The following is a 24965-nucleotide window of genomic DNA, read 5'->3' on the forward strand; positions in this document are numbered from 1 at the left end:
AAGAAATCTGCTTTAGAACAATGTGTTACCGTGTGGGTTTATGCAGGTTGGCAGCTATTGAAATCAAAGTTTTCTCCCAAGAAATGAAGAAGCTTGGAGATTTGCTTCCCTGTATTTGTTATGCCTTTCCCTCCCATTCCTTATATAATTTTTTTTTTTTTTAATCCTGTGGGGTTTTTTTTCATCCCACTTTATGGGAGCCTAGTCCTTCTGAAAATCATTTTTCCCTAGCTTGGGAATTTCATGAGGCGTGCTTCTGCTAGTTCTTCACTCCTCTCAGTGCTCAAGTGGCTTCCACATAAGAGATGTGTGCTTAAATGCTGACTAAGAGATTTTCTTATCAGACAACCTGATAGGAAAAATAAGAGAATTCTCTCCTATCCCGTACCTTTGTTTTGGTATTAATAAGAGCCAGATGAGTTTTATCTTAGGTGTTAGCTTTGCTTATTCAAAATGGCAGAGATTTATTTTACCCTCTCAAATTTGGCATTCATTTGTTTTTAGTGCTCAGTGTAGATTCTACTTGGATTTGAGAGCATAAACTACTTGCATGTTACAGGTAGGGTACAGAGTCTGAGCTGAGGATTTTTTGGCAGAATTGTCTGTTTTCATAAAAAATAACTGCAATTCACTTCAGGGAGCTAATGACTGTAGAATCCTTAAAAGTTTCTTTTGACCTGCCCATTATTGTTCTTCTGTCATCTTGTCTTTAGAGAGATTTCAGCAGAGGTACCTTGGGATAGTGCTTTTTATGCACTGAAACTTACAGGTGAACTGCAAAATCCACTGCCAAAATGCAATCCTTTCTTTACTGCTCCTTTTTCATTTATATATGAAGTCAGCCTTTTGAAGGGATTTTCCATCCAAAAATGAAAAAGGAAATTTTCTTTTTAGCTTTTTATAGTATAGTAGGACTTGGTGCCTTTCTATCTCTGTTTCCTGGAGGATTTGAGTTCCTCTGGAAGCACTGGATTAATACCCTATCTTGCAGCTCAAGCTAGCAGTTCTCTCAGCCCTCAATTAAAAGGGTGAGTATATTGAGCTCTAGGCCTTTTCTGTGCTTAAAAGCCCCATTTCTACCAGGAAAAAAGTCACTTTTCTGATTTAGCTTATAGCAGCTCTTGAATGGCAGAGGAATTTCCTGCCAGTAAAATTGCATCTAATTGCATAGGCAGTAGCTGGCATAAACAGATCAGCACAAAGGAATTGCACCACTAACTGAACTGAAATTGGCCAGACTTGTCAAAACCACAAAAAAGAGCTCTTCAGGTATGTAAACAACAAGCAAAACCAGACAGAAAATATTGGCCCACTGTTAGATAGGAGAAGTGAAATAGCAACAATGCTTTAAAAGAGTGAAATTCAGCAAGGACAAGTGTAAGGTCTTACAGCTGGGAAATTCAGTGCAGGAATGCAGGACAGCCTGGGATCCATCTGGCTGGGGAGCAGCTCTCTGGAAAGGGACCTGGGCATCCTGGTGGACAACAAGCTCAATATGGGTGAACATTCTGCTGCTGCAGCAAAGAAGGGCAGCAGGGTGCTGGGTTGTGTAAAAAAGGGCATCATGGCAGAGGTTATTCCACTCTATTCAGCACTTGTCAGGCCACACATGTATTCAGTTTTGGTCCCTGCTCTATAGAAAAGATGGACAGGCTGGAGTGGATCCAAAAGAGGCCACAAAGATAATCAAAGGATTGGGAAGCTTGCCATAGGAGGAAAGTCTGAAACTACTGGATTTGTTTGGCTTTGAAAAACAAGGCTGAGGGGAAACCTTACAACCGTGTTCCAGTATTTAAAATGTGGTTAAAAAGAAGGTGGAGATTTTCTTTTTACAAGGAATCACATGGCAAAGATGGGGATAATAGGTACAGGTTACTCCTGTGGAATTCTGATTGGACACAAGAGGAAAGTTGGTAACAATGAGAACATTTGGAAGGCATGGCAAGTGGTGCATTTCCTAATGCTGGACATTTCTAAGATTCATCTGGACAGGGTACTGGGCCATCTTGTATAGATGGTGGTTTTGCTGAGAAAGGCTGGACCAGATGATCCTTCAGGTCCCCTTACAACCTTCTATTATATGATTCAGAGATTTAAAAAGTGTCAATTTAAGATCTAATCCTAAAGCCCTTGCAGGAGTGGTCTCATTAAAGGGACAGCAAATTTACTGTTTGCTCTCATAGATGGTCAGCAATATAAGCAAATGGGAATGAAAGAAAGGTTGGACCATATGAATCTTGAGGTTTACTTCCAACACAGTATTCTATGATTCTGACGGAGAAACCTAAGCTGCCAAAACTTCTAGCCATTGATCAGATGGTTCTGGGGGAAGGGGTGGGGGAGGAGAAAGGCAGAAAAATGCTCTCCTTTCCTTATAAAAAACTGGTATTGCTATGTACCTTAAGGAAACAAGAGAGAGAAAACAGTACTGGGTGGAGTGTGAGGTTTGAGGTTATGACTCCAGTTCTAAGTTGGTGACTGGAATTTCAAGGGATTTGTATTGAAATATAGAAATGGGAAATACCATAAGGACTCAGGCCTAACATTTACTTTTTGGCTTTCAGCTGGATATGAATCATAAAGAAAAAGTTTACTTCCCCAGTGTCATGCAGAATTAGGCGGATGTGTCAAAGGCACACAGTAAGAATAGCCTTGATTTAGACTCCAAAGACAAGCTCTGTTCTTTTTTCAAATGAAAAAATAATGTGTGCCCATGAACTCTGGCTGCAACCCAGTTCTAACTTGTGATGGATAAAAAATATCTCTTTACCAGCTCAATATTATGATGCAAAAACAGTCTACTGAATTAGTGCCATCAAAATAATTTGTCCAATACCTTGAAACTTTTTTGAACTGGAATCTCCAGTGCAGTATGAAGTGACATATAGATCAAGTCACCCTTTAGGACTACTCTTAGATTCTTTCCTTCTTGTGCAATTCTTTTTCTTTTGTTGTGTTTGAAAGTTCATTGGTCAAGTAGGACTTTGAGGATTTTAGCTTTGACTCCAAGTGGAGATGTTTTGTATTTAATACTGGTTTTAAATTCAAGGATTAATGACTTTCAGTGGTTCTATGTCTGGCATGATGATTTTTCCATGCAATTAGAATATCTCTAATGTCTTTCGTTCTAATGCTGATATTTTTTTCTCAATTAATTTAATTATTCTTAAAAATTTGATTGTGTAGCCAGCAGGGTTCTTTGAGTTGGGCAGAACCTCTCACACTAAGCCAATTGTAGGATAATTGTGTTAAATCTTGGGGCAACTTACCAGGGCTCATATGCAATCCTGTGATGATGTAGTAAGGAATCACATCTCAAAAACATGAAAGGATGAGTCACCTGTGTGAAGGTCTTTTGAGGGTCTACATACCTACCTGAAGTTTTGTGTAAGCTTTAATAATTTACTAGATATCTGAGGAATGTCCACTTCTTGCCCTGGCTCTCCTCAGAAAGGAGTTGATTTCGTATTAATGCATATTTCCAATACACTTCTTGGTGCATTAGTTTATTTTAGACCTTCTAATCTCAGTCCATCTAGAATTAGAAGATGTTCTATGCTATAGAAATTTACAGCATGATAAACTGCTCTTAAAAACACACTGACATTTAGATTCTTTCCCTCCTCCCACATATGTTGCAATTCAAGTGGAAGAGAATAAAGTCTTCCCAGAAAAATAGCCTTTTTTTTTGTATGTTTGTTTAAACAGGGATTTGAAAAAAAAGGGTAGGAAGTATGCTGATCACTTTAATGTCACCAGGTGGAGATAATTGGCTGCTCTTTAGGGTGAGAAAATAATTTTCCAATAAAAATAGTGCAAATATTTCTGGCACTGAGAAATGGGAAGCAAAGCAGATTACCTAGTGAGCAAACAAAATACTTTTGGTGAACAATTTTCTTAGTGGAAGAGAGAATTTTTACTGACTCTTTGTGAAACTACCCAGCTCTCATAAACAAAACAGATTTCCCATGACAAATGGTTTTGGACAGAAGCAAGGTGCAAGTTTATTTGAGAAAATAATTTCTGGGGATCTGCACCATTTTTAGCTCATCTAATGATGTTTTGGTGAGAAATATTCAGATGTTATTTACAAAGCTGAGAAAGTTGCAGGCAGAGTAAAAATCCCTTAGGGTTTATAGGTGGCAAGAATACATGAATGCTGAATCTGTCTTACAAGTTTTTTAAAATAATTGATATATTTACTTGAGTTTGAGCTTGAAAGAGAACTCTAGTGGGTCATCAGATGTCATCCCTCCTCATCATGCAAGATTGTTTTAATTACCCAAATACTATCCTTCATAGATGAGTGTCGAGCATAGTTTTGTGTCCTGCATTCTAATACATGTACTCTGAAGTCCACAGTGTAGCATGCCTGAAGAGGTTGCTGTCTTCAAGTACACTGTGGCTTATTCTGAGTTTTCTCCCACATTTGTAACCTTCTGTGTAGTCCAGGCCTGTTATTTCTGAAAAGCAAGAGGCAGGAATATTGACGCAGCCACCAGCATGGGGGTACTGGGAGATGGAGTTTCATTCCTGTGTGTCTTCAAGGAGTTTTAGTGAACTTTGACAATTCATGTAATAACTCCTTGTGTCCAGAATTCTTGTAGAATGAGAAAAGGATCACTGCCCTGCCTGGAAGCACTTCTTCAGCATGTGTACAATAGATTTAACACCATTCAGGTACTGAAACAAAGATGCCATGTAAGAACCTAAGACACAGCACTGTCATCTGTAATCTGCATCAGCAAAACAGAAACAGTGATCACCAAAGTGTTTTATTCAAATACGTTATGTTTGGTTTGAACCCAGAATCCTGAGCATGGATACCTGGTATCATTGGACTAAAAGTATTTTGTAAAATGACCCAATCCTAAAGTTCTTAGTCAGGATTGCCCTTAACTTCAACATTAGTTTGCTAGAAACAAAGCTTGTATAAAAAGTTCAGGAATTGCTCCAGCAAATAACTGAAAACAACCTTGTTTACTCCTCATTCCTGTGTTCAGCATGTATCTGAGAAGGAAATAAATCTGCTGTGCACCCCAGGGTAAAGTATATTAATCAACCAGTTATCTTGTTAAGGGAAAATAAACGACTCGCTGTGCTGACTGAATACATTGCAGCACACAGACTTTGCAGTGCTGTAGCAATCCGATACTGACTGTCAGCCATCCAGAATCTGCTAGAGGAGCTGAAATATTGCAGGAGTGCAGCAGCAGTGTAGCAAAACATCCACAAGCCCATATTCTATAGGGTGGTCCAGAGCTAGAGGTACATCTTTAGTGTTCACCCTTTGGCAGGTGTTCTTGTGTTGAGATAAGGGGTGTTCTGCTCTTCCCTCAGCAGCAAGATATGGACAATCTACAGCATCCCAGTCAGTGATGGATTATTATCCTGTATGACAGTTAACAGTTTGCTGTAACAACAGCAAAACTCTACAAAGAAAAGAAATTCCACAGGGACAGACTAATTTTGTTCTATTCCAGTTCTCTTATTTTCATTTTTACTGTGATTGGTGCTGTTGTTGAGGGAACACATGCAGAAAGATGCTGCAGCTATGGCTGTTTTGCAGCTGTTAGAGGAAGGCAGAGTCACTGGGGCTGGTTGGGTTTTTTTGGAAGGCTGGCTTAAAATGGTACACAATCAGGTATAGAAAAAACCCAATTTCTCTACTCTTCTTTTGAGACATCCAGAAATGTGCTGCTGAGTGCACAGGAGCTGTAAACCTCAGTAGGGAGAGTCTCTGCCAAGTGGGGTGCATCAGTCAGCCAAGTGCTGCACCTCTTGGAGGCTCAGAGCTCAAGGCTTCCCATGCCTGTCTAAGCAGGTACAGCTGTAATCTTAAACAGGGGATGGAACACTTGAGAATAGCAATTGCCTTTACATGGACGTTAGGATCCGCTGTCTTTCCCCTTCCTTTAGTCCTGTTTCTGTTTCTTTGAATTTTAAGAAGCAGGCAAGGGGAGCTGAAACAGAACTCCTCGAAGAATAGCAGAGGCTCAGCTCTAATTACGGTGAGCCTGAAGGAAGCCATGCATTAAAACATTCATGATTTCAGAACTGCTGTGTGTGTTTCTTAGATGTACTATTATTTCTTAATAGGTTCCAAAGTGTAGCAGGAGACTAGTCTTTCTTCCCTGAGGTACTTGACATATGCAGGGGAACTTTGCTGTCCTGTCAAAAAGATGTATGTAGGCTTTACTGCCTTGTTAGATAGGTATTGTAGATTTAAGTGGTGGCTTGACTTTGAGACAGCTGTTCAGAGGTAACAATTCCAGAACACCAAAGGACTTGAAGCAAAGTGCTCTCATCTTTCAGGGAAATCTAAAGATCTAAGTCAAGCAGGTGACTAAAGAGATGTAGGTGCCTAAGTTAAAAATAGGTGTTTCTTGAAGGAGCTCTGCAATCCCTCTGACCCTTCAAGGTCATCTGTCAGATCAGTCTGAAGTGAGAACAGAAGCTGGGTCTACTGGGAATCCTCATCCCAAGCTGTCACCTGCATCAACATCAACAGAGATATGATAATTCTTCTTTGATTAATCTAAAATTTTAAAAATCTAAATGGCTATTGAATAGCTGAAATACATGTTGTTACACTGACATTAAAATATAGAGATTAAGTCAAATAGTCTAGATCTGAAGAAGAGACTTAGTTTGTTTTTTTATTAGAACCCTGCATAAAGTAATTATTATACAGTAAAAGGATCCCCATCATTTGCTTGTACTTATTCACTTAGAATATTTAGAAACCTTGTTGATAAGATTTGTATCAACCTCTGATCTCCTCCAAGTCACTTCAAGACAAACTGCTACTAGAATGCAAAACAAAGGTTTGTTTAGAGCTCTCTTCAACCCAGCTGTCAAGCTGCAGGCACTGTGAAAATAGTTGGAATATTTACATCAATCCATATCATGTCAGGGGTAATTCTCACCTTCAAGGAACAGCTTGCTTTCATGTGTGTGTGTATTTCTGCTCACACATATAGAATAGGAAATAATTAATTGATAATCTTCTGCAATGTAAAGTAGAAACACTGTGATTAAATGAGCTACTCTGAGTAATGATTTTGTAAACTCTTGTGTAATGTCAATAGTAAGAAGGGTACTGTAGCTGTTATTTCAGCAAGACACATCCATGTCATTTTCCTTGGATATATTCTTAACCTTGTGTGCTCAGAGTTCAGAAGTTGAAAGGAGTATATGTATTTATTTGTTCATTGGAAAAAATATTGCTTTCCTACACCCTTATGAGGGAAGATCTGATAGTAACAGTTCATAGCAATAATAATAATACTAGTAAGTTGCAGCTGCACTCCAGGTGGAAAAGTTCATACTTTGTTGTTCCTGGAAGATGGTGATATTGCAGCACTCAGCTCTTGCTGTTGCAAAAAGCAGCCAAGGGTGAAGACCTTACGAGGGGCTCCAAGGTTTCTTTCCTCTCTCATTAAGCTGTTTTGAAAAGGCCAGTCAATTTGGTACAGTTTGTGCCAAAGGAAGTAGAATTCTCTTGAGAAGCATTATTATCATCTGGAGAAATAAGTTATAAGACCAATTTGAGTGATGCAGATTTCACCAAAGATGAGACTATCCCAGCCTTCAAGCTGGTGGTTTTCACAGGAAAACCCAAAACATGTAGCACAGTGTTAGTGTTGCCTCATTATGAAAGGGCCTCAGTGTCCTCTTTAAACTTAATTAATACATCCAATAAAAAACCCTCACACTGGTGAGATTAAGAAGTGTCTAGGTGATAATGAAAACAGGAGCTGTTCTAGGGAACTGCATCCTTGCAAGGGTGTTTGCTGATGGATGTGGAATAGACAGGAAAGAGCAGGAGCTTTTGGAAAGTGTTTACAGAGAAAGTTTATACTGCACATTTCTCACAGTGCTGGAGGCAACTTTCTTCTGTTATTATAAAATCTCTGAAGGTTACCATATGCTAATTTTTTTTCTTTACCTCATAAAGCTTTCAAAGATAGACGTCCTGAGCCAACAACTACTGCTAGGTATACACAACAACAAATAAATGTAGGGCTTATACAGCGAAAATGACTGACTACATATGTGTGTCTGTGTATGTATTTAATCCAGATTTCCGTGTCCTGTTTAACACTTATGAAGAGGAGTCACTACCCCTAAGGATGCTCTGCTCCATGGCATCATAAACAAAATGCCTCTGGAGTTCTGCGCAGTCCTGACATTTTGGTTATAGTGCCAATAAACAAGAAACACCTGTGGCACGTTGGCTGAGTTGTTATCCCCACCAAAGCCATGAGGAACTACGGAGTGCTTGCATGGTTACTATATTGCCTTCTCAACATTACTGATTTTAGAATTAGAGTTTTTATTTAGGTTGAATGTTTTAGGGACTGCTGCCATACACTACATTGCACACTTTTGCATCTTCATCTCGTGGAGTTTTTTCTTTAGCTCAGTTGCTGGAGTCAGGAACTGGCATAAGTTAAATTTACTCTGATGCAAAGTCTTTTGGACTTTTTTTGTGTGGTGTTTTTTTTTCAGTAATTCATGTGGTAGAAAGCTTTTGGGACATGATAGGATTTGTGTGGGTCTTGTTGAGAAGGCTCTTGGGGTACTGCTTTGCCAGGTAAATTTGTTGAATTATCTATTGGGAAAGAACTGATAAAAATGAGGAAGCTGGGACTGCAGGGCCTATTTCTGCTGTGAAATCATCTTCATTAAATGTATGGTTGTCCATCACCTCTGGATTCAGAATAAAACCCTGGGCTAACTAACAAGATGTGCCACTTCCTGGTGTCATGGTGGGGGACAGGATGACACAAAATGGGGTCACATCTTTAGAGCTCTTTTCCAGCCTGGGACCAGTGAATGCTTCCCATTCCCTGTCAATGGCTGTCAATGCCTTGCTGCCACTTTGGGAATGTGTCTGATGGTACTGATGGTCCTTCTCACATGGAAAAGCAAATGGTGCTGTGCTGGTTGGCAGCAGCAGCTTCTTTTGATGTTGGGTTTTGCTGGCAAAAGTGATTCTTCTTGCTGAAGATGGAGACAGCTTGTGACCACCTGATCCTGGACAATCAACTGAAGTTTGCCAAATGCTAGCCAGTCTTCTACAGAATAAAATATTTATTTTCTCAATTTGCTGTAGAGCAAGCAGGCCAGGAGAACTACAGAATATGGCTGAGACAGCACCTAGTTAAATTTAGGGGAAAGCACTACTTACTTCCCTACCCTCCCTCTCCAAATTAATAGGTGAGAGACTTAGGGATGAAGAAAATTACTGTCATGGCTGGGCCTACAGAGAGATCGGTGAGCTCCTCAGAGATCCCCTGGGAAACAAATCTAAGACAAGAAGGGCTATTCTAAAAATAATGTGCCATTTTATTTGCAGAATTTTTACAGCAAGTATTCACAGAGGTCTTGAAGTTCTCTTTGGAATGCTTAAAATTTAGCTGTAATCCTCAGTCTGAGTGTCCCAGCATGCCCTACATACATAAAATGAATGTCCCATCATCTGTCCACCATCATCTTGGCTTAGTTTGTGTCATAAACCAGTGAAGCTTGTTGATGTTATAGACCCAGTCCTACAGTCAAACATCTGCTGAATTCCATGGAAATTTCATGGTGGAAGGATCCCATAAAAAGATTTGTTACTGGCCTAGACCTGATCTGAACACAGGTACATTACTCTTACCAGTGGAGGCTTTACAGCATGGGTTTACAGAGATTTGATGGATCTTCCTTCACCTCAAGAAGAAGAGTTGTGCCTCACAGTGTATTTGTTCCTTGATCTCAAAACCTCACAACCATGGTAAGGTGTGTGCTGTGATGGCAGCCTGGTGTGAGGATGGAGGGAAATGTGAGGGGAGGCAGTTTGGGATGAGCCAAAGAAACCCAGTCATAATGGATTGACTTAGTCTATTACAGAAGACAATTTTTTTCTTTATGAATTTGTGCTGGTATTTTTTTCCTGGTCATTTCTGATTTCTTATGTGTAGAGATGGAAGCACCTGCAAATGCACCTTGTGACTCACATAGATTTACTCTTGTGGTTGGTGTTTTTAAATTAATTGTAATTAATTTATTTCTTTTTAATTTATTTTTTGGATCCTGAGGTAAAATTTCAGAAATTTAAAAAGTGCCAACCTGTGAATACAAGCTTCTGCTGAGGAGGAAAGAAGTATCCAGGGTTTTCTTTTAATGTTTGCTGACATATGGTGCTTCTAACCCAGTGACAAATTAATTGACTAGATGTAAAAGAGATGGACAGTGCTCAGCAAGGAAGGACAAGATATGCATTATAAGACATCTGGTTCTGCCTCTGTTGGATTATGGATACAATGTACATTGGACACCTAACGAGTCTCTGCTGCATAAAATAGATTCTCCTTACAATAGAATTGCATGCTTTGTCTCTAGATGAGGTTATTATACACACCACTGCACAGTGTTTGAAGAGCTTGGTTGGCTCTTGTAGAGGGTAGGGAGAGAAAAAGTTGGAAAACTATTACACTTAAGACCTTCAATCTAACAATTGCCCCATGTTTATCCAAATTACCATTACACTACTTCTACAAAATACAAATATATGATACATTCAGGGTTGAAGTGTTACTATTGACTGGCCAGATTTTGACAAGGTGGATTATTCTTTTGCAGTTATTTTTACCTTGAAGTAAAATCTTACTTCTTCATAAAGAAAAGCTGGTAGTTGGAATACCACTATGAAGTGGAATAATAACTCTTCACTCAAACTGAATTCTCAGTTTAGTATTTGCTGCTATTCAAACCTCAGTCTGAGACAACTCAGGAGGTTTTGATTTTTCCAGAGATAAACTGTGAACAGTTTCATTTATAAGGAACTCTTCCTCAGTAATCTGCAGAGTTTGAGAACAATGCTTGCAAAAGTAAGGCATGATTTGAAGTTGTGACCATTGTAGTGTATAGTTTTAGAAAATTATGAGGTCTAAAAGTTCCACACTCCTTATGTTCTTGAAGACTGGACACCTAAAATTTTACATATTCAAAATAGCAAACTACTTCTAAAAACCCTGGCTCAACCACTGAGAAATGTAGCAATTTTAGATGGTGTGATGGCATCATTTCCCACATAAACAGATGAACTCTGTGGTAAGAGTTGTAGGGAGACCTTATAAAAAAGACAATTAAAAGGAGCTTTGCCAAATCCAGTGTAAATAATCACTTATCCTGCCTTCTTCTTGGGATTTTTGTCTTCCTCAGTTAAATCTTTTGTCTGCTAGTGTCCTTTTTAATTCCAGTTTACAATGTACCAGAAAAGAATATGATCTTACTAAATAATACTATTTAATGATCTTAGTTTTCCAGGGTAGATAGTGAAACTATTGTAATGTGCAAAACTATGAAGGTGGCTTTTTTCAGAGCTTTATTCCTCAGACTAAAAACAAGCACACTCTCAAAACACAGCTGAAAGCAGCAGTTCAGTACAGAAAGCTGTAAGTGGGTCCATGGTTGGTTTCTTTTCAGGCATGGCAATATCCAACTCCCACAAGTATTACTGTTCTAACATAAAGGACGAGGAGACACATGATAAAAATTACTTGGTAATTGTGCTAGTCATAATTGTTGCTGTTTATAATTTCTTTCCCAGATCCCCTGCAGTTAAACTGAAAGGTTATATATATATAATTATCTGTGTGTGTGTACATGTGCTTTGCAGGATTTTCTTTGGAAGTAACTCTTTTGTACAGTCCTTTGCTGACATTTCTATAGCCAGCTCACATCCTGTTGGGTGAAGCTGTGATCCTTAATGTAAGGCAATGTGACTCATAAGAAGAAAGATTGCAATAAGCACAGTTTCTAGTGATTAATTTCCCAGCCCTGGGTACTCTTCCAGTAAGTGCTGAGGCAGAGAGTGCTTGCTGGTGATGGTGTTTAAGAGCATTTCATTCATGGTTTGAAGTAGCTGGATGTTTATCTTAATGAGCTCTCCCATTGCTATCATAACAACTTTAAATACCTTATGGCTAGTGAGGAAAGCCTGACACACAGGCAGATTTGTTTCTCCAAATACCTTCCTGACTGAGTTGCAATTTTCGGAGAGGTTGATTTCCTCTCAGGTTGTGCTGCTGCTGTAGTGGTTTACTCAGAGCTTCTCCTCTTTTCCTTAGGAAAAGGAGAAGCTGTACATGGAGCTGAGGCACGTGCTGGCCCGGCAGCCTGGGCCCGAGGCCACGGAGCAGCTGCAGCAGTACCGGAACATCCTCCGGGAGAAGGTGAAGCAGATCAAAGTAAGAGGTGCCCGCTGTCCCTGGGGAGGGGCTGCAGGGAGATCCTCAGGGAACCGTGTGCCTGCCCCAGTGCACAAGACCAGGAAAGCAGGGATCACTGCATCTCCTCAAGGGACAGCACAGAACAGCAAATGAACTTATATTGCACATTGCTCTACTTTGTTTAATTAAAATAGAGGAAAAGTCTTATTACAATATGAGTTAGCAGCACAATGCTGTAAATATGTTTGTAAATATGTTTTTTACATGGGCATTCTAGGTTGCTGCCAGCTTTTTATTCAGCTTATTCTCCTTCCATTTATCTTAAACTATTAATATATTTAAGAAGCAAATCAAAGCCATTTTGTTTTCTTTTTAACAAACTAGTGGGAATATACTGAGAATCCAGTCTTAAGTTACTATTATTTCTTTTGCCATGTGTACATGTATATTTAGATTTGCAGATTTTGTGGAGATGACAGGAAGAACCTGTTCTAACCCCTTGTCAGTTGGAGGGAGGAGTTCCTGCTTCCAAAAGAATCTTGTAGAAAATTTTAAAAGCATAATATTAAAAAGTGATTCTTTGATGGAATTCTATGATATTCTATGAATAAGCTGATCCTCTCCTATTCTTGCCTGCATGAGAGATCAGTCTCCCCAGGAGTTCATCTACTTCTGCAGCTCCTCTCTCTGTTGAAGTCATCATCTCCTCTTCACTGCATCATAATCACGTCTATACTAACCACGAGGAAAAAAATGCAGGAGCAGATGGGCCCTTAGGAAACAAAGAGGCTGTTATGCAAATCTTAGCTTTCCATGGAGAAGAAAAACAATGTAGAAAATGTAAAATAGAATCCAAAGTTTAGCTAAACTGAACGTGATTTGAAGTTTTCCATACGGTCCTTATTTGTCCTTAATGCAGTCAATTGCTGCTTTGTATTTCAGGCACAGCATGCTGTAGCATGATGGCATGCATGCCATTTTGGGGTGCCAGGTCAAACTATTACCCTTTTGAAAGAAAGAAGGTGCACTATGCATGCTCCTCTTTTTTTAAATTTTACTGATTCACATATAAGTGGCTTTGTATTCATATTTGAAGTGCCTGGTACTACTTTGCCTGTGTGGATTGAATTACTCCATTTAGCAGTGCATCCCTATGAATAAACCCCATTATTATAAAATAATTCCCTGATTTATTAACTTTGGTTTTTTGCCCAGCTTTATGTCCCAGAAATTAAGAGCTAATGTAGCTATTAATGCCATTCCCGTAAAGCTTGGAGTGTATTTTACATGTTGTATTATGGTTAAATTGCATAACCTTTATTTTCTAAGATGTTTTTAGGTGAACAGAGGTGAGATCAAATGAAACATCATGTGGGAAAAAGAATTGTGTAGAAAATGATCATGTCTTACATCATCAAATATAAAAAGAGAAAGTACTTGTAAAAGTACTCACTTATGTGTAAGCGAAGCAACATCTCCTGTTTCTGCTGTTTGTGTTTTGTTTATTAGGTTTTGTCCTCAGAACTGAGTATGTGTGAAACACAGAGCAAAGAATACAAACATGAAATTGAAAGACTTAACAATGAGCTTCTGGAAGTGAAAAAGAAATATCTGTCTCAGAAACGCAAGGAGCAACAGAAGAAGTATGGGGAAACAACAGTTTTGTCTACACAACTTTCTACATAAGCTAGATTTTTGTTTTAGACCCTTTGGATCAGAATGTGGCCAAATTTGACTGAGGTGATACAGTTTTGTTGCCTAATTTTCCTGAATGTTATCCTCCATGTTCCTTCAGTCTGGTCTGGATTTACCATGATCTATGGCCAGGACAAGAACATCCATCAGAGATGTTGCTGAACACATTCTGCAGTCCAGTTAAATTATTGATACCAATGAGATGGTGCCCAGAGAACACAGATTAGTGTCTTCTCTCTGACATCAAAGCATAGAATTATAGAACAGTTTGGGTTGGAAGGAACATTTAAAGGCCATCTAGTCCAACCCCCCTGCAATGAGCAGGGACATCTCCATCCAGATGAGGTGCTCAGAGCCCCAGCCTGACCTTGAATGTTTCTGGGATGGGGCATCTACCACCTCTCCGGGCAACTTGGGCCAGTCTTTCACCAGCCTCAATAGAAAAATTTCTTCCTATGTCTAGTCTAAATCTACCCTCCTTTAGTTAAAACCCCTTATCCCTTGTCCTCTTGCAGCCAGATTTCTGGGCTGTGAGTGCACATGGCTGGCTCACGTCCAGCCTCTCACCCACAGCACCCCCAAATCCTTCTGGGCAGGGCTGCTCTCCATCTGTTCATGCCCCAGCCTGGACTGATGCCAGGGCTTGCCCTGACTCAGGTGCAGCACCCCACACTTGGTCTTGGAGAACCTCAAGAGATTCCCATGGGCCCATTCTTGAGCTTATCCAGGTCCCTCTGGATGGCATCCCATCCCTCAGGTGAGTCAACTGCCCCATTCAGCTCGTCATCTGAAAACTTGCTGAGGGTGGGCTTTTAATGAGACATTTCTTAGATTTCAGCAGTCAGATGATGTGATCTGTTACCAAGTTTTTCTTGTATGCACAGAAAGCCTTTTGTCTTACAGCTGGTGCCTTCCTCACACACTAAAACCAATGGTTCTCTACCACTGCTGAATATAATTCAAAGCTGCCTTTATTAATTCTTCCTTAATTTCAGACAAAAAATGATTTGATGACTAAATTAGTGAAATAATCAGTGATAAACAGTGACTTTTGTCCACCTGCAAATTGCATAATGTTACCTTAATGTTTGGAATTAGCAACAATTGTGCAGTGCTAATGGCCTTTCTGGAGCTTTAGGATCAATATGTGAGGCTACCATAAGGTCTGATAATCCATTTCCAGCAGCTAAATGTCTCCTTCACAGTAGATTTGATGTTTCCATTTCAGACTCTGGCATCATGTCTCTTTGTGTTCGTAAAATGAGGAGAAGTTTACCCACATTTTGTTGTTATATCTCACCTAGAATTAATTCCTGTCATAAAAAACTCCACTTGTTAAGGACATAATTGCTTTAAAATAAAAAATACTGTGTGAGTTGATGGTAGCTGAATGGGGGCATGCTCTACAGTGAAAGAAATTTCATATTGAAAGTAATTTAGTGCTGGATACAATGTTTATAGGTTCAGGATAGATACCTGCTAATGGGGCAGCTTGTCAGTTTGTTCTTTTGGGCAATCATGCCTGTAGTCTGATGAGCATTGGTGTCTCTGTGACATCAGTGTTTTGGAAGCACATTCAGGTACTGTTAGTGATGTTTCTGCAGGCTGCCATCATCTTGTGCCCCCCAGAGCCTCAGAAGGCACCAGCCTGTGCTGCCAGCCCTGCCTTGCACCTCTCTCCTCTTGTGGCAGCCAAGGGGTGGTGCTGGGCTTTGCTCTCCTCTGCCCCTCATTGCTTTGTACCCCAGTCGAGCCTGTTGGACTGCATCCTGCTTTGAAGAGCCCAGAGGCACAACTGGGCATACCAGCCCTGGGTAACTGCAACTTCTGCTGTCTCTAGGCTGTGCTTTGTGTTGGCAAGGGAAACAACCTTGTGCAGCCCTCCTTCTCCAGCCTGCCGGGTGTGCAAGACACATTGCTGGCCTTCTGCAGCAGGGAGAACCTGTTGTGCAGTCAGGTTCTTCCCTAAGGAGTCCTCTTCCCTGCCATCCAGCCATCCCACAGCCCTGCTGCCTTGGCAGGGCTGGACAGGCAGTGCCTGCTGTGTGGATGCTGGCCAAAGAGCCAGGGCCATTTGATTCATACAATCTCAGATATCTCTAAATCCCAGCTGACAGAAAACCACTGACTTGATTCTCTATCTTGCTGGCTAATGTTAACATCATGTCTGAAATAAATGTAACTGGTTTTGGTAATAAAAAGAGGATCCTGTCAGGACAATAGCATTAACAACATTATTGACTACCCTGGTATGAAAGAGAATTAATACTCTCAGATAACCTTACACAAAGTTATCATCTAAAGCTTTTATTGATTTGCACAAGATAGCTTTGAGTTGTGATTTAACATCGTGGTACTGAAAAAATGTAGCTTTGTATGTGATGCTCAAGGAATATAGTGACAGTGGGAATTTAGCTTTGTTTTGTGTTAAAAATGAAAATTCAGTGTTTAAGATTTTGGTTGTGAATTTGAAATCCTCTTTTTCAGCTCTCTGATTCTGAATGTTGCTTTTCCCAGTTGTATTAGCTGTACTTGTTCTATCTCTTCCTATTTTTAACTTCAGCTCCTTGAACTCTTTCTGCATCACTATTTTGCTAGTTGCTTCTAGCACCCAGATTCCATTTTGATCTTGATAAAGATTTGTGAGAAAATATGAAGCTTAAATCCACACCAGAGACCTAATCCAGCAGTCCTATATATGTAAATAACTGCACTGAGGGATGTCAGTAGTGACTGGGAGCTTTTGCACGTGGCTGGTTGCACATTAATTCTGCATAATATGTTATAGTATTCCGTTGCATAGAATTTTCCGTACTGATTAGCGCATCTGTTTGTTGTCTTCATGAGGAGCATGAGGAAAAAATGAGCATGGATTCTGGATAATTTCTCTCCCCAGAGTTGGAAGCCCAATAGTGAGATGGGATAAGCCATCGAAATACAGAATGTTAGTGCTGTCAGCTGGCATATCCATTATGGCTACATTAATACAGTTAGAACCAGTTATAAATGGTTTTCATTGTTAAGTTCATCTGTGCCATCTTTTGGCTATTCTCCTACCTCTGTATGGGTCAAGTTTGGAAAATAATGTATAACTAGACATCTGACATGCTTTCTTTGAAGTTCTTCCCATCCTGACAGTTTTTTAGTGGCAAACAGAAAAGGAATAATTACAGAGGTGTTTTCTTTTCGCTTAGTGGGGACTGAGCAAAGATACTCGTGTGAGAAGGCTAGATTTTGGAGAAGTGTGGTCACACTCACATTTGGTTTTCAATCTCAGTGACTGTGAAATAAAGTAATGGTACTGACCTTCTTTGTAAATCCTTGGGACTCCTGCTGTTACGATAAAGTAGAAGTTCATAAAGCTCCACTTGGTTAATCTTAAGTATCTTAGGACCTCTCTCTGAAGCATCCAGGTATATCACAGTGAGGTTGGGATATTGCTCATCATCTTTGTAGTGCTCTTCTTACCTCCCCAGCTTTGTGAGGGTGGAACCAGCTAACCCTTATTCCCTCCTCTTGAGGCCATCAAAGTCAAGGCCTCCTGGATTCTCAGATGGAGCAGCTCCCTGGGGCTGTCACTGCACCTACAGCACACTGCCAGTTTTCTGCAAATGCCACAGACGGGGCAATTATCACTGGAACTTTGTTAAAATGTAAAGACAGATAGTACTATATATTCATTAAAATTCAACAAAGGACAAAAACCTCCCCATTGTGCCTTTGATGAATGTAACTGTTTGTTTGAAAACAGGCATATTCCAGCTAGAACAGGATGGTGATTAGAAATCTGAAGTCAAGGAGCTCATGTATGTACTTGCTCTAATGAGATGCTCTGACCATTTTGGGGAGTAGCACAAAGAAAGCTCATTTATTTCTAATTTTTAATAATTTCAAACCCCATCGGTGGTTTTGTAATTACATCCAAACAGACACCTAGTCTTGGAGGTTTAGCCTAACAGGCTTTAATCAACACTTTTAAAATGATCTCTTGATACGTGGTTGCATCAAAGGAACTCTGGAGGACACAGATTTCCTTTTTAAACGTCTCTGCGCTGCAGAATGAAATATGAATTTTCTGTTTCTTTGTTTCTATTTAAAGGGAGAAGGAGCGATCCAGCATTGATATGAGGACAAAATTACCACCCCTCAAGACTGATGTACCTCACTTCAACATAGGGGGCTTTCCTTCAAGCAAACCCATTCCCAAAATTGCAGTCTAGGAATGCACTCATCTAGTTGCACTCCTGTTCCCAGTTTCTTATTTGAGAAACTGTAATTTTAAAAGACATTCAGAATCTACTGAAATCACTGTATCACCTTCAGGAAAAAATGGTATACTGCACGTAATAAAACACATTTTTACACTGGAATTACATTTTATATTGCATTTATATATTTTACATTTTATATTGGAATTAACATAGTTCTTTTTACACTCTGTGCACCAAATCTGCCCATTTGATGCCAGCAGATGCCTGTATGGATGTAAATGGATAGTGGAGATATTTCTTCTTCAATATTGTGTCTCTATTTAGCACTGTAATGCCACAAAATGCCTTAATATGTAGTTATTTCTCTTTTATCTACCTCAGTTGTAAGCACTCATTCCATTTATCTTCTGACTCAAAGCACCTGAAAGAAATGAGAATACAGAAAAGAAGAAAAATTAATAGGCTGATGTTTCAAGCCCTGCTGAGCAAATGCAAAATTAACAAGTCTTTACTTAGATGTACATATGTAGCAGTTCTCTGTGTAGGTAGTGTATAATAGGGTTTATGCAGTGTTTGCTACAGTTGTTAGGAAGATCAAGGAAGTTTGCGGCCACAATGTACATTATTAAGAGCACGATTTTGTTTACTCTGGTAGATACAAAGTGACATAATTATGTCTGTTCAATCTGGGGGGACTGTGCACACTCACTGGGACGTGCTGTTCTCCCACACAAATCCTTCCGAGCGATTAAAACTTGGACTCGAAACATGGCAAACTTTATGCTTTAATTTCTAGACACTTGGGCATTTTTGTAACTTTCAGAAATTGTTTTTGTAATACAGCAGGAGCCCTCCAACCTTTTCAGCCAAAAGAGATTTAATTACCATTCATTAACAAGTGAAATAACAAAGTCACGGCATGAGGTGCTGAAGTATAGAAAACTTTCAAGCTGTAAAATAAAATGTTTTGAAACCGATTTGAACGTGGAAGTTTTTTTTTTCCCTGCCTGGGGGATAAAAATACTTGTCCAAAGAGATATGCTGATAAATATTTCACATCCAGGAAAAAAAAAAGCCCAAAAAAACCCTTTGCAAAGATTTTGTTCTGTTCTTTGGTGGAATACATAATTAAATATTAAAGCTACTGTGGGAAACTTTAATGGAAGTGTTTAATTCAAAAGAATCAAGTTAAATACGACAGGGATCTACTTTGCTTTTACATTGGGGACCAGAACACTTAGTCATCAGATCCATTGTATTTTTCTTTTGTCCCCAAAATAGCTATTATTGCTTTTCTTATTGTCAAGTGCATTATGCTAAAGTTATCATTTTAGGGCAGTCATGCTGTCAGAATAGTGTCTTTTGTGTATCTGATGTGTCCTTATGGATGGAATAATTGACAGCAAGTGACATGGGCACTTGTGTCTGATGGAATCCCAAGTAGGTTGTACTGAAGCTTTTAGAAGTTGGTATTTGCTAAGGTCCCAAGTATCCTGCCTGGAGCTGGATTCTGCTGTGCTTACACTGGCAAGTAATTTGTATTGAAATAAATCATCAAAGACACATTTATTAATTCACATGGACTAGAGGCACAGTTGGACTCCAAGAACCCCATCACTCTGTAGAGAAAGAAGCTGCTGATGGATTACACTCCAAAATGTACAGTGTGCCCTTAACTCATCCAGAGATAATCCGAGTCTGTGCACATCTCCCTCTGAACTACAGAATCATTCAGGTTGGAAAAAACCTCCGAGATCATCCAGTCCCACCTTTGGCTGAGCACCAGCTTGTCAACTAGACCAGGGCACTAAGTGTAACGTCCAGTGGTTTCTTGAGCAACTCTTGAGCAGATGGTGGCTCCACCATCTCCCTGGGCAGCCTGTTCCAATGCTTAACCACCCTTTCCATGAAGAAATTCTTCCTGGTGTCCAACCTGAGCCTCCCATGGCACAGCCTGAGGCCATGTCTTCTTCTCCTGTCACTCGTTACCTGGGAGAAGAGGCAGAGCCCCAGCTTCTGTCAACTCCTTTAAGGTAGTTGTAGAATGATAAGGTCACTCCTGAGCCTTCTTTTCTCCAGGCTGAGCCCCCCCAGCTCCTTCAGCAACTCACTTTAGGACTTTCTAGACCTTCCCCAGCTCCTTTACCCTTCTCTGAACACAGCCCCTCAGTGTTTTTCTTGGGTTGAGGGACCCAGAAATGGACACAGCACTTGAGGAGTGGCCTCACCAGTGTGGTCTCACTTTCTCTCTGCTTGTTACCAGGGTTTAGGAGACAAATTGTCTCAGTGGTCAGGGGAAAGGAGGGGAAGCCAAGCAGATAGAATTTGTTCCCTACTTTCATATATTTTTATGAGTGCAGTAGTAAAACAGATGCTTTTCTGTCTTTGGTTGTACTTAATAGTAGCTTGTACAGCACGAGTAAAAAGCTTTTCTGTAAATTATTCTTGACCTAAGTTTTTCCTGTCTTTAAAATGGTTGGGATGGTATTTCTCTAAAGACTTGTAAAGGTAAATTCACTTACATTGAAAAGGTGGCTAGTCTTCAGTCTTCTAGATTAAAAAAAAAAAAGTAGGGGAGTGCAAAGTAATGTGATTTTCTTGTACAGCATGTTCTTCTAACCAAAAGAGCTGGGAATTGAATACAGTAAATTTCACCTACAAGGTAAAGAAGCTTTAACTTGTTCATCCACAATTTCAGGCATCAAGATGTGAATGTGCTGGCTACTATCTTCAGTTTTATTGCATTATTTGCTTACTATCACAGAAACTGAATTCACAGGTTAATTTGGAAAAGAAGAGAAAAAAGGACAAGAAAATATAGTCATCAAATTATTGCCAGTAACTTTCAGCATAATCAGGAATAGAATAACTGCAGCCAGTTTAATTTATAGTGTTAGAGAGTGAAAACCATTTCTGAGTTCATGTAATAGAACGGATTAAAGCACACCAAATCCCTTCCCCCCTGGTCTATAAAAGTCAGGGAGCTTGAAAAATTGCTCTGGATGTCTGTGAACCCAGCTGATGCTGAGGTGCTTTTAGTGTTCAAGGATTTGGCTTGCGCAGCAGGGAAAGGCAGAGCGCTAATGAGAATATCATTTGTTCACTTGCTTCTGCATTGTGAGCAGCAGCTCTGAAGTGCTTCTCTAAGTTTTGTTGCAGAAAAATGTTAATTGAATTCCAGTCTGTGCAAGATGTAGCAAGTATATCTTTAACTTCTTGTTCCTGTAAAGATATGTGAAAAGATGGAGGTGAAGGGCTATGATCCATGGCACTTAAGTTAAAGGAAATCTTTCTTCACTTTAATTGCTTTGGATTGCAGCTTGCACAGTAAATCCATCCTGGAGCCTTTTTTTAGTGAGCAAAGTATGTAATATTGTTCGCTTTCAGAGCTCTTGCAGTATGTAGATAATATTTTAAGTAATTTCACATCAAACTTAAGCTCTGTCTGGTCTTGTTTGGCAGGTCTGTGTTCAGTGTATTGCACGAGCAGGACACAAAAAAGACACCATACACTGAACTATCAAGTTCAAACGTGGGACCATGACCATTCTGGGATCACCTGCCAGCTATGACAGAGCACAAGAATCCAGTCCTTAATTTACCCTTGCTTGGTGAATCCGGAGCAGCAGATTCACACACACAGTAACATGTCCTGCTGCTGTAAATCTGGGAACCCTTTGAGTCAACAGCAGTGAAAACCAGGACACAGCCCAGATCCTAGGCCTGCCATCACTGAAATGTTAATGACTCTTCCTGAAAATGGAAGACAGTTGGCCCATCCCAACTATCTTCACCCAAATTAGAGTCTCTAAATCATGTATATTTGTATTTAGGCACTTTAGCAATTGAGTATTATTTTCCTAGCTGGTGGTTTAACTGTTGTGCCATCTCCTCTAGCAGAGTGTATTTTTAGTGTGCTTAGTGCATTTCTAAAAGCAGACACTTGATTTTGATGCTCCTTCTCTTCCCTACTTGGGTGCTTTGTAAGCAGCCTCACGCAGATCAGTAACTTGTGCTGTTCAGCTTGCAGAAAGATGTCAGGATCTCATCCCCTGGGCTTGTCTGAGAGCCCTGCTTTCCAAAGGGGAGCTTAAAGCATGCCTGTAGCATCTGAGGGTGTGAGGGAGCAGGGCAGGACCTGTAGGACATGCTGTAAGTGGCTGAGGTCAGAGCAGCTGCCTGCCCCTCTAGGCCTTACCCTTCAGCTTGCTTTCTCCCTGAAGTGGAGCAGCTGTGAAGGTTTGCTGAAATTTTTGGTCCCTCTGTGGACCTCAGTAGGTTTAAAAACCTATAAACCTCATCATAGGTGTATAGAATTACTTATATAAGTTGGCTTCTTCATGGTGGTGGTGTTTTGTTTTTCTTTTGTTGTTTTTGTGTTGTGGGGGTTTTGTTGTTAGTTGTGTATTGGCTTTTTTGGGGGGTTTTTTTGGTTTTTTTTTTGGTGAGATCTTCAGCTTACCCAAGACCCGTGAAGAAAAAAAAAACATCCTTCAAAAGTGTTTTGAAGGATGTTATATTTACAAAATGGATCTCGACAGATCTGAGTTTCCTTCCACGGTGGCCAGGAGCCTCTCTTTCTGGTGGTGGGCACTTTAATATGCCCAGGTGTGAAGTGGATATAAAAACTACGATTTCAGCCAGTCTAAACTGATTTAAACTTCACAGTGCTTCACAGCAAGAGCCATTTCTCAGGGCTCTTTCTTGGCAGAAGACTAAGCAGTAATTTAAAGCCATTTTAATCTGAAATGAGAATCTCTACATGGGGCTTGAATGCACTTCAAGTGAAGTATGTATTTGCAACTTTTGTTGATCCCTCTTAATTTTCCAAGTGTCCCTGTAGAAACAAAGCATGTTTGTATAGTAGCAAAATGCAGTGATAGCTCAGACTTATTGAGAGCCATAAGATGATAAAAGCAAAAGTACTAAGGGAGTGGTATATTTGGCATCACCCTGGGATGTTGCTGATTAACCATTCTTTCCTACAAAACATATAGATACTGATCAACATGATCTCTCCATGAACAGCCTGAAATTCTATCCTAAGAACAGAGTGTTTCTGGAGGAAGATGGGTATTTTGTTGGAAGAATTAAAAAAAAACAAAAAACCCAAAAAACTTAGAATGCTGTGCCCAGCTTCTGGGAAAAGCACATTTTTCTAGGATTGCTTTGACATTCATGTGATCACGCCGAAAGCTATTCTGTGGCAGCTGAGCTGCAGGAGCTGACCACAGGTACTTAGCTGTCCCCAGTTACAGAGTAAAATGTGTTTGCTTAAACCATCTTTCTCACTTCAATGAAAAGGTGCCCAAAGCAGCAGTTTAAGTGAGCTTGTTTTACTTTGCAGTCAGGTCAGGCTATGAGCAAAACCGTGAGGGGTGTTGCCCTAAGGGTGGTAACTCACAAATTTGGTAAAATCCTCAGAAGGGTTTGGTTTTGCTCTGTAAAGGCTGTGCCTCTCTGCAGCCCCCTTTGATGAAGGATGTTCAGAACCTCATGATGTTTTTGAATGACAGGGCAAACTCTGGGAGTTACCTGGGAAATAAATATTCTTGCTTCTGAGCCCCCAGTGGAGCTACCTCCTCCCGTGCAATTTCAGTGCTATTGTTCAGAGGTATTCCCTCTTGGCCAGTTAGCAAAACTCATCATTGGAGTTTTGTTTCAACTGAGTGTACACAAGTCTTCAAAAATTGCCAAGTCCCTTGCTGATTCAGGTGCTGTAGAGGAAAAAGACAAGCAGACCTGAAATGTCTTGGACTGGACTTTTTTAACAGCCCTGCATTGATTTATTTGCTCAGTGGTGAGCTATTTGCTAACTCCTGGTGCTTGCAGCACTCCTGAATTTGCAGCAGCTTTGCTAGTCAGCTTCTCTTGCCAAAGTTACCATCAAAATTCCTTAGAGCAACTCTGTTGTGTCTTGGTTTTAGAGTGGATTCTGTTGTCGTTGTTGCAGAAAAGCTGTTTCAATTGGTATGCAGCACAGAAGAGGAGTGATGTGCATTAACTGGAAGAAGTGAGCAATTAAGTGAACTTTGGTTACAGAACTCCACAGATTTCTGCCTGGGTATATGAGTGAGGGTTTAGGGTATTCCATTTGCATCTAAACGAATCCAATTTCTACTTTGCTTCTAAAATGGTGTGGGCTTAGTGAATCCAAGTCTCACTTTGTTTGTTTTCTGAATTTCACCATTGATATTGAATGTTGATGGCATGCAAACCATTCCCAGGCCAGAGAGACCCTGACAGATCAGGAAGATGGGAAATCATCAACTGTATGATTTTAGCAAGGGCAAGTGCCAGATTTTGCACTTGGGATGGGGTTGTGTGTATGGACTGGGGAATGAAAACCTGGAGAGCAGCCCTGTGGACTGGGACCTGGGGGTCCTGATTGATGGCAAGTTGAACATGAGTCAGCAGTGCCCTGGCAGCCAGGAGGCCAAGTGTGTCCTGGGGGGCATCAGGGACAGCCAGGCAAGGGAGGGGATTGTCCTGCTCTGCTCTCAAGGCATGTGGTGTGACTCTTGAGGTGTCCTTGCAGGGCCTGGAGCTGGCATCGATGATCCTGATGGGTCCCTTCCAGCTCAATGAATTCTATGAATAGCTGCCCCTTGGTCAGTAACTCAGGACAAGCAGCCTGGATGGATACACTGAGAGGCATCCTCAGCAATGAGGTGTTTCTGTCTTACAGGACTCTGGGGGTGGTGGTGTTTCTGGTGGGTTTTGCTGTTGGTAGACCCCGTGGTTGATCCTGCTGTGGGGAGGTGTGAAGGGAGAATGAATGTCCAAAGACTACTTTGTACTGGTTGGTGTTGGAATATATTCTCCCCTCTGCTTC

At 40.4% G+C, this 24965-nt stretch overlaps 1 protein-coding gene across 6 annotated transcripts in view; it reads left to right on the forward strand.

Moving 5' to 3' along the window:
- Window positions 1-19107, forward strand: part of CFAP58 (cilia and flagella associated protein 58) — a 57336-nt gene extending 38229 nt beyond the window's left edge. The window contains exons 16-19 of one of the 6 annotated variants that reach the window (XM_064431242.1): window positions 12123-12242; window positions 13734-13867; window positions 14605-14676; window positions 18019-19107. In XM_064431242.1, the coding sequence (XP_064287312.1) occupies window positions 12123-12242; window positions 13734-13867; window positions 14605-14676; window positions 18019-18139 (447 nt within the window). In that variant the 3' untranslated portion in view covers window positions 18140-19107. Of the gene's footprint in view, window positions 1-12122; window positions 12243-13733; window positions 13965-14576; window positions 14677-18018 lie in introns of all 6 variants that reach the window. The other 5 variants (XM_064431243.1, XM_064431245.1, XR_010367534.1 and 2 more) reach the window with 5 other exon arrangements.
- Window positions 19108-24965: the final 5858 nt, after the last annotated feature.

The sequence above is a fragment of the Passer domesticus genome, chromosome 8 (assembly GCF_036417665.1).
Source record: "Passer domesticus isolate bPasDom1 chromosome 8, bPasDom1.hap1, whole genome shotgun sequence".
Lineage (NCBI taxonomy): Eukaryota > Metazoa > Chordata > Aves > Passeriformes > Passeridae > Passer > Passer domesticus.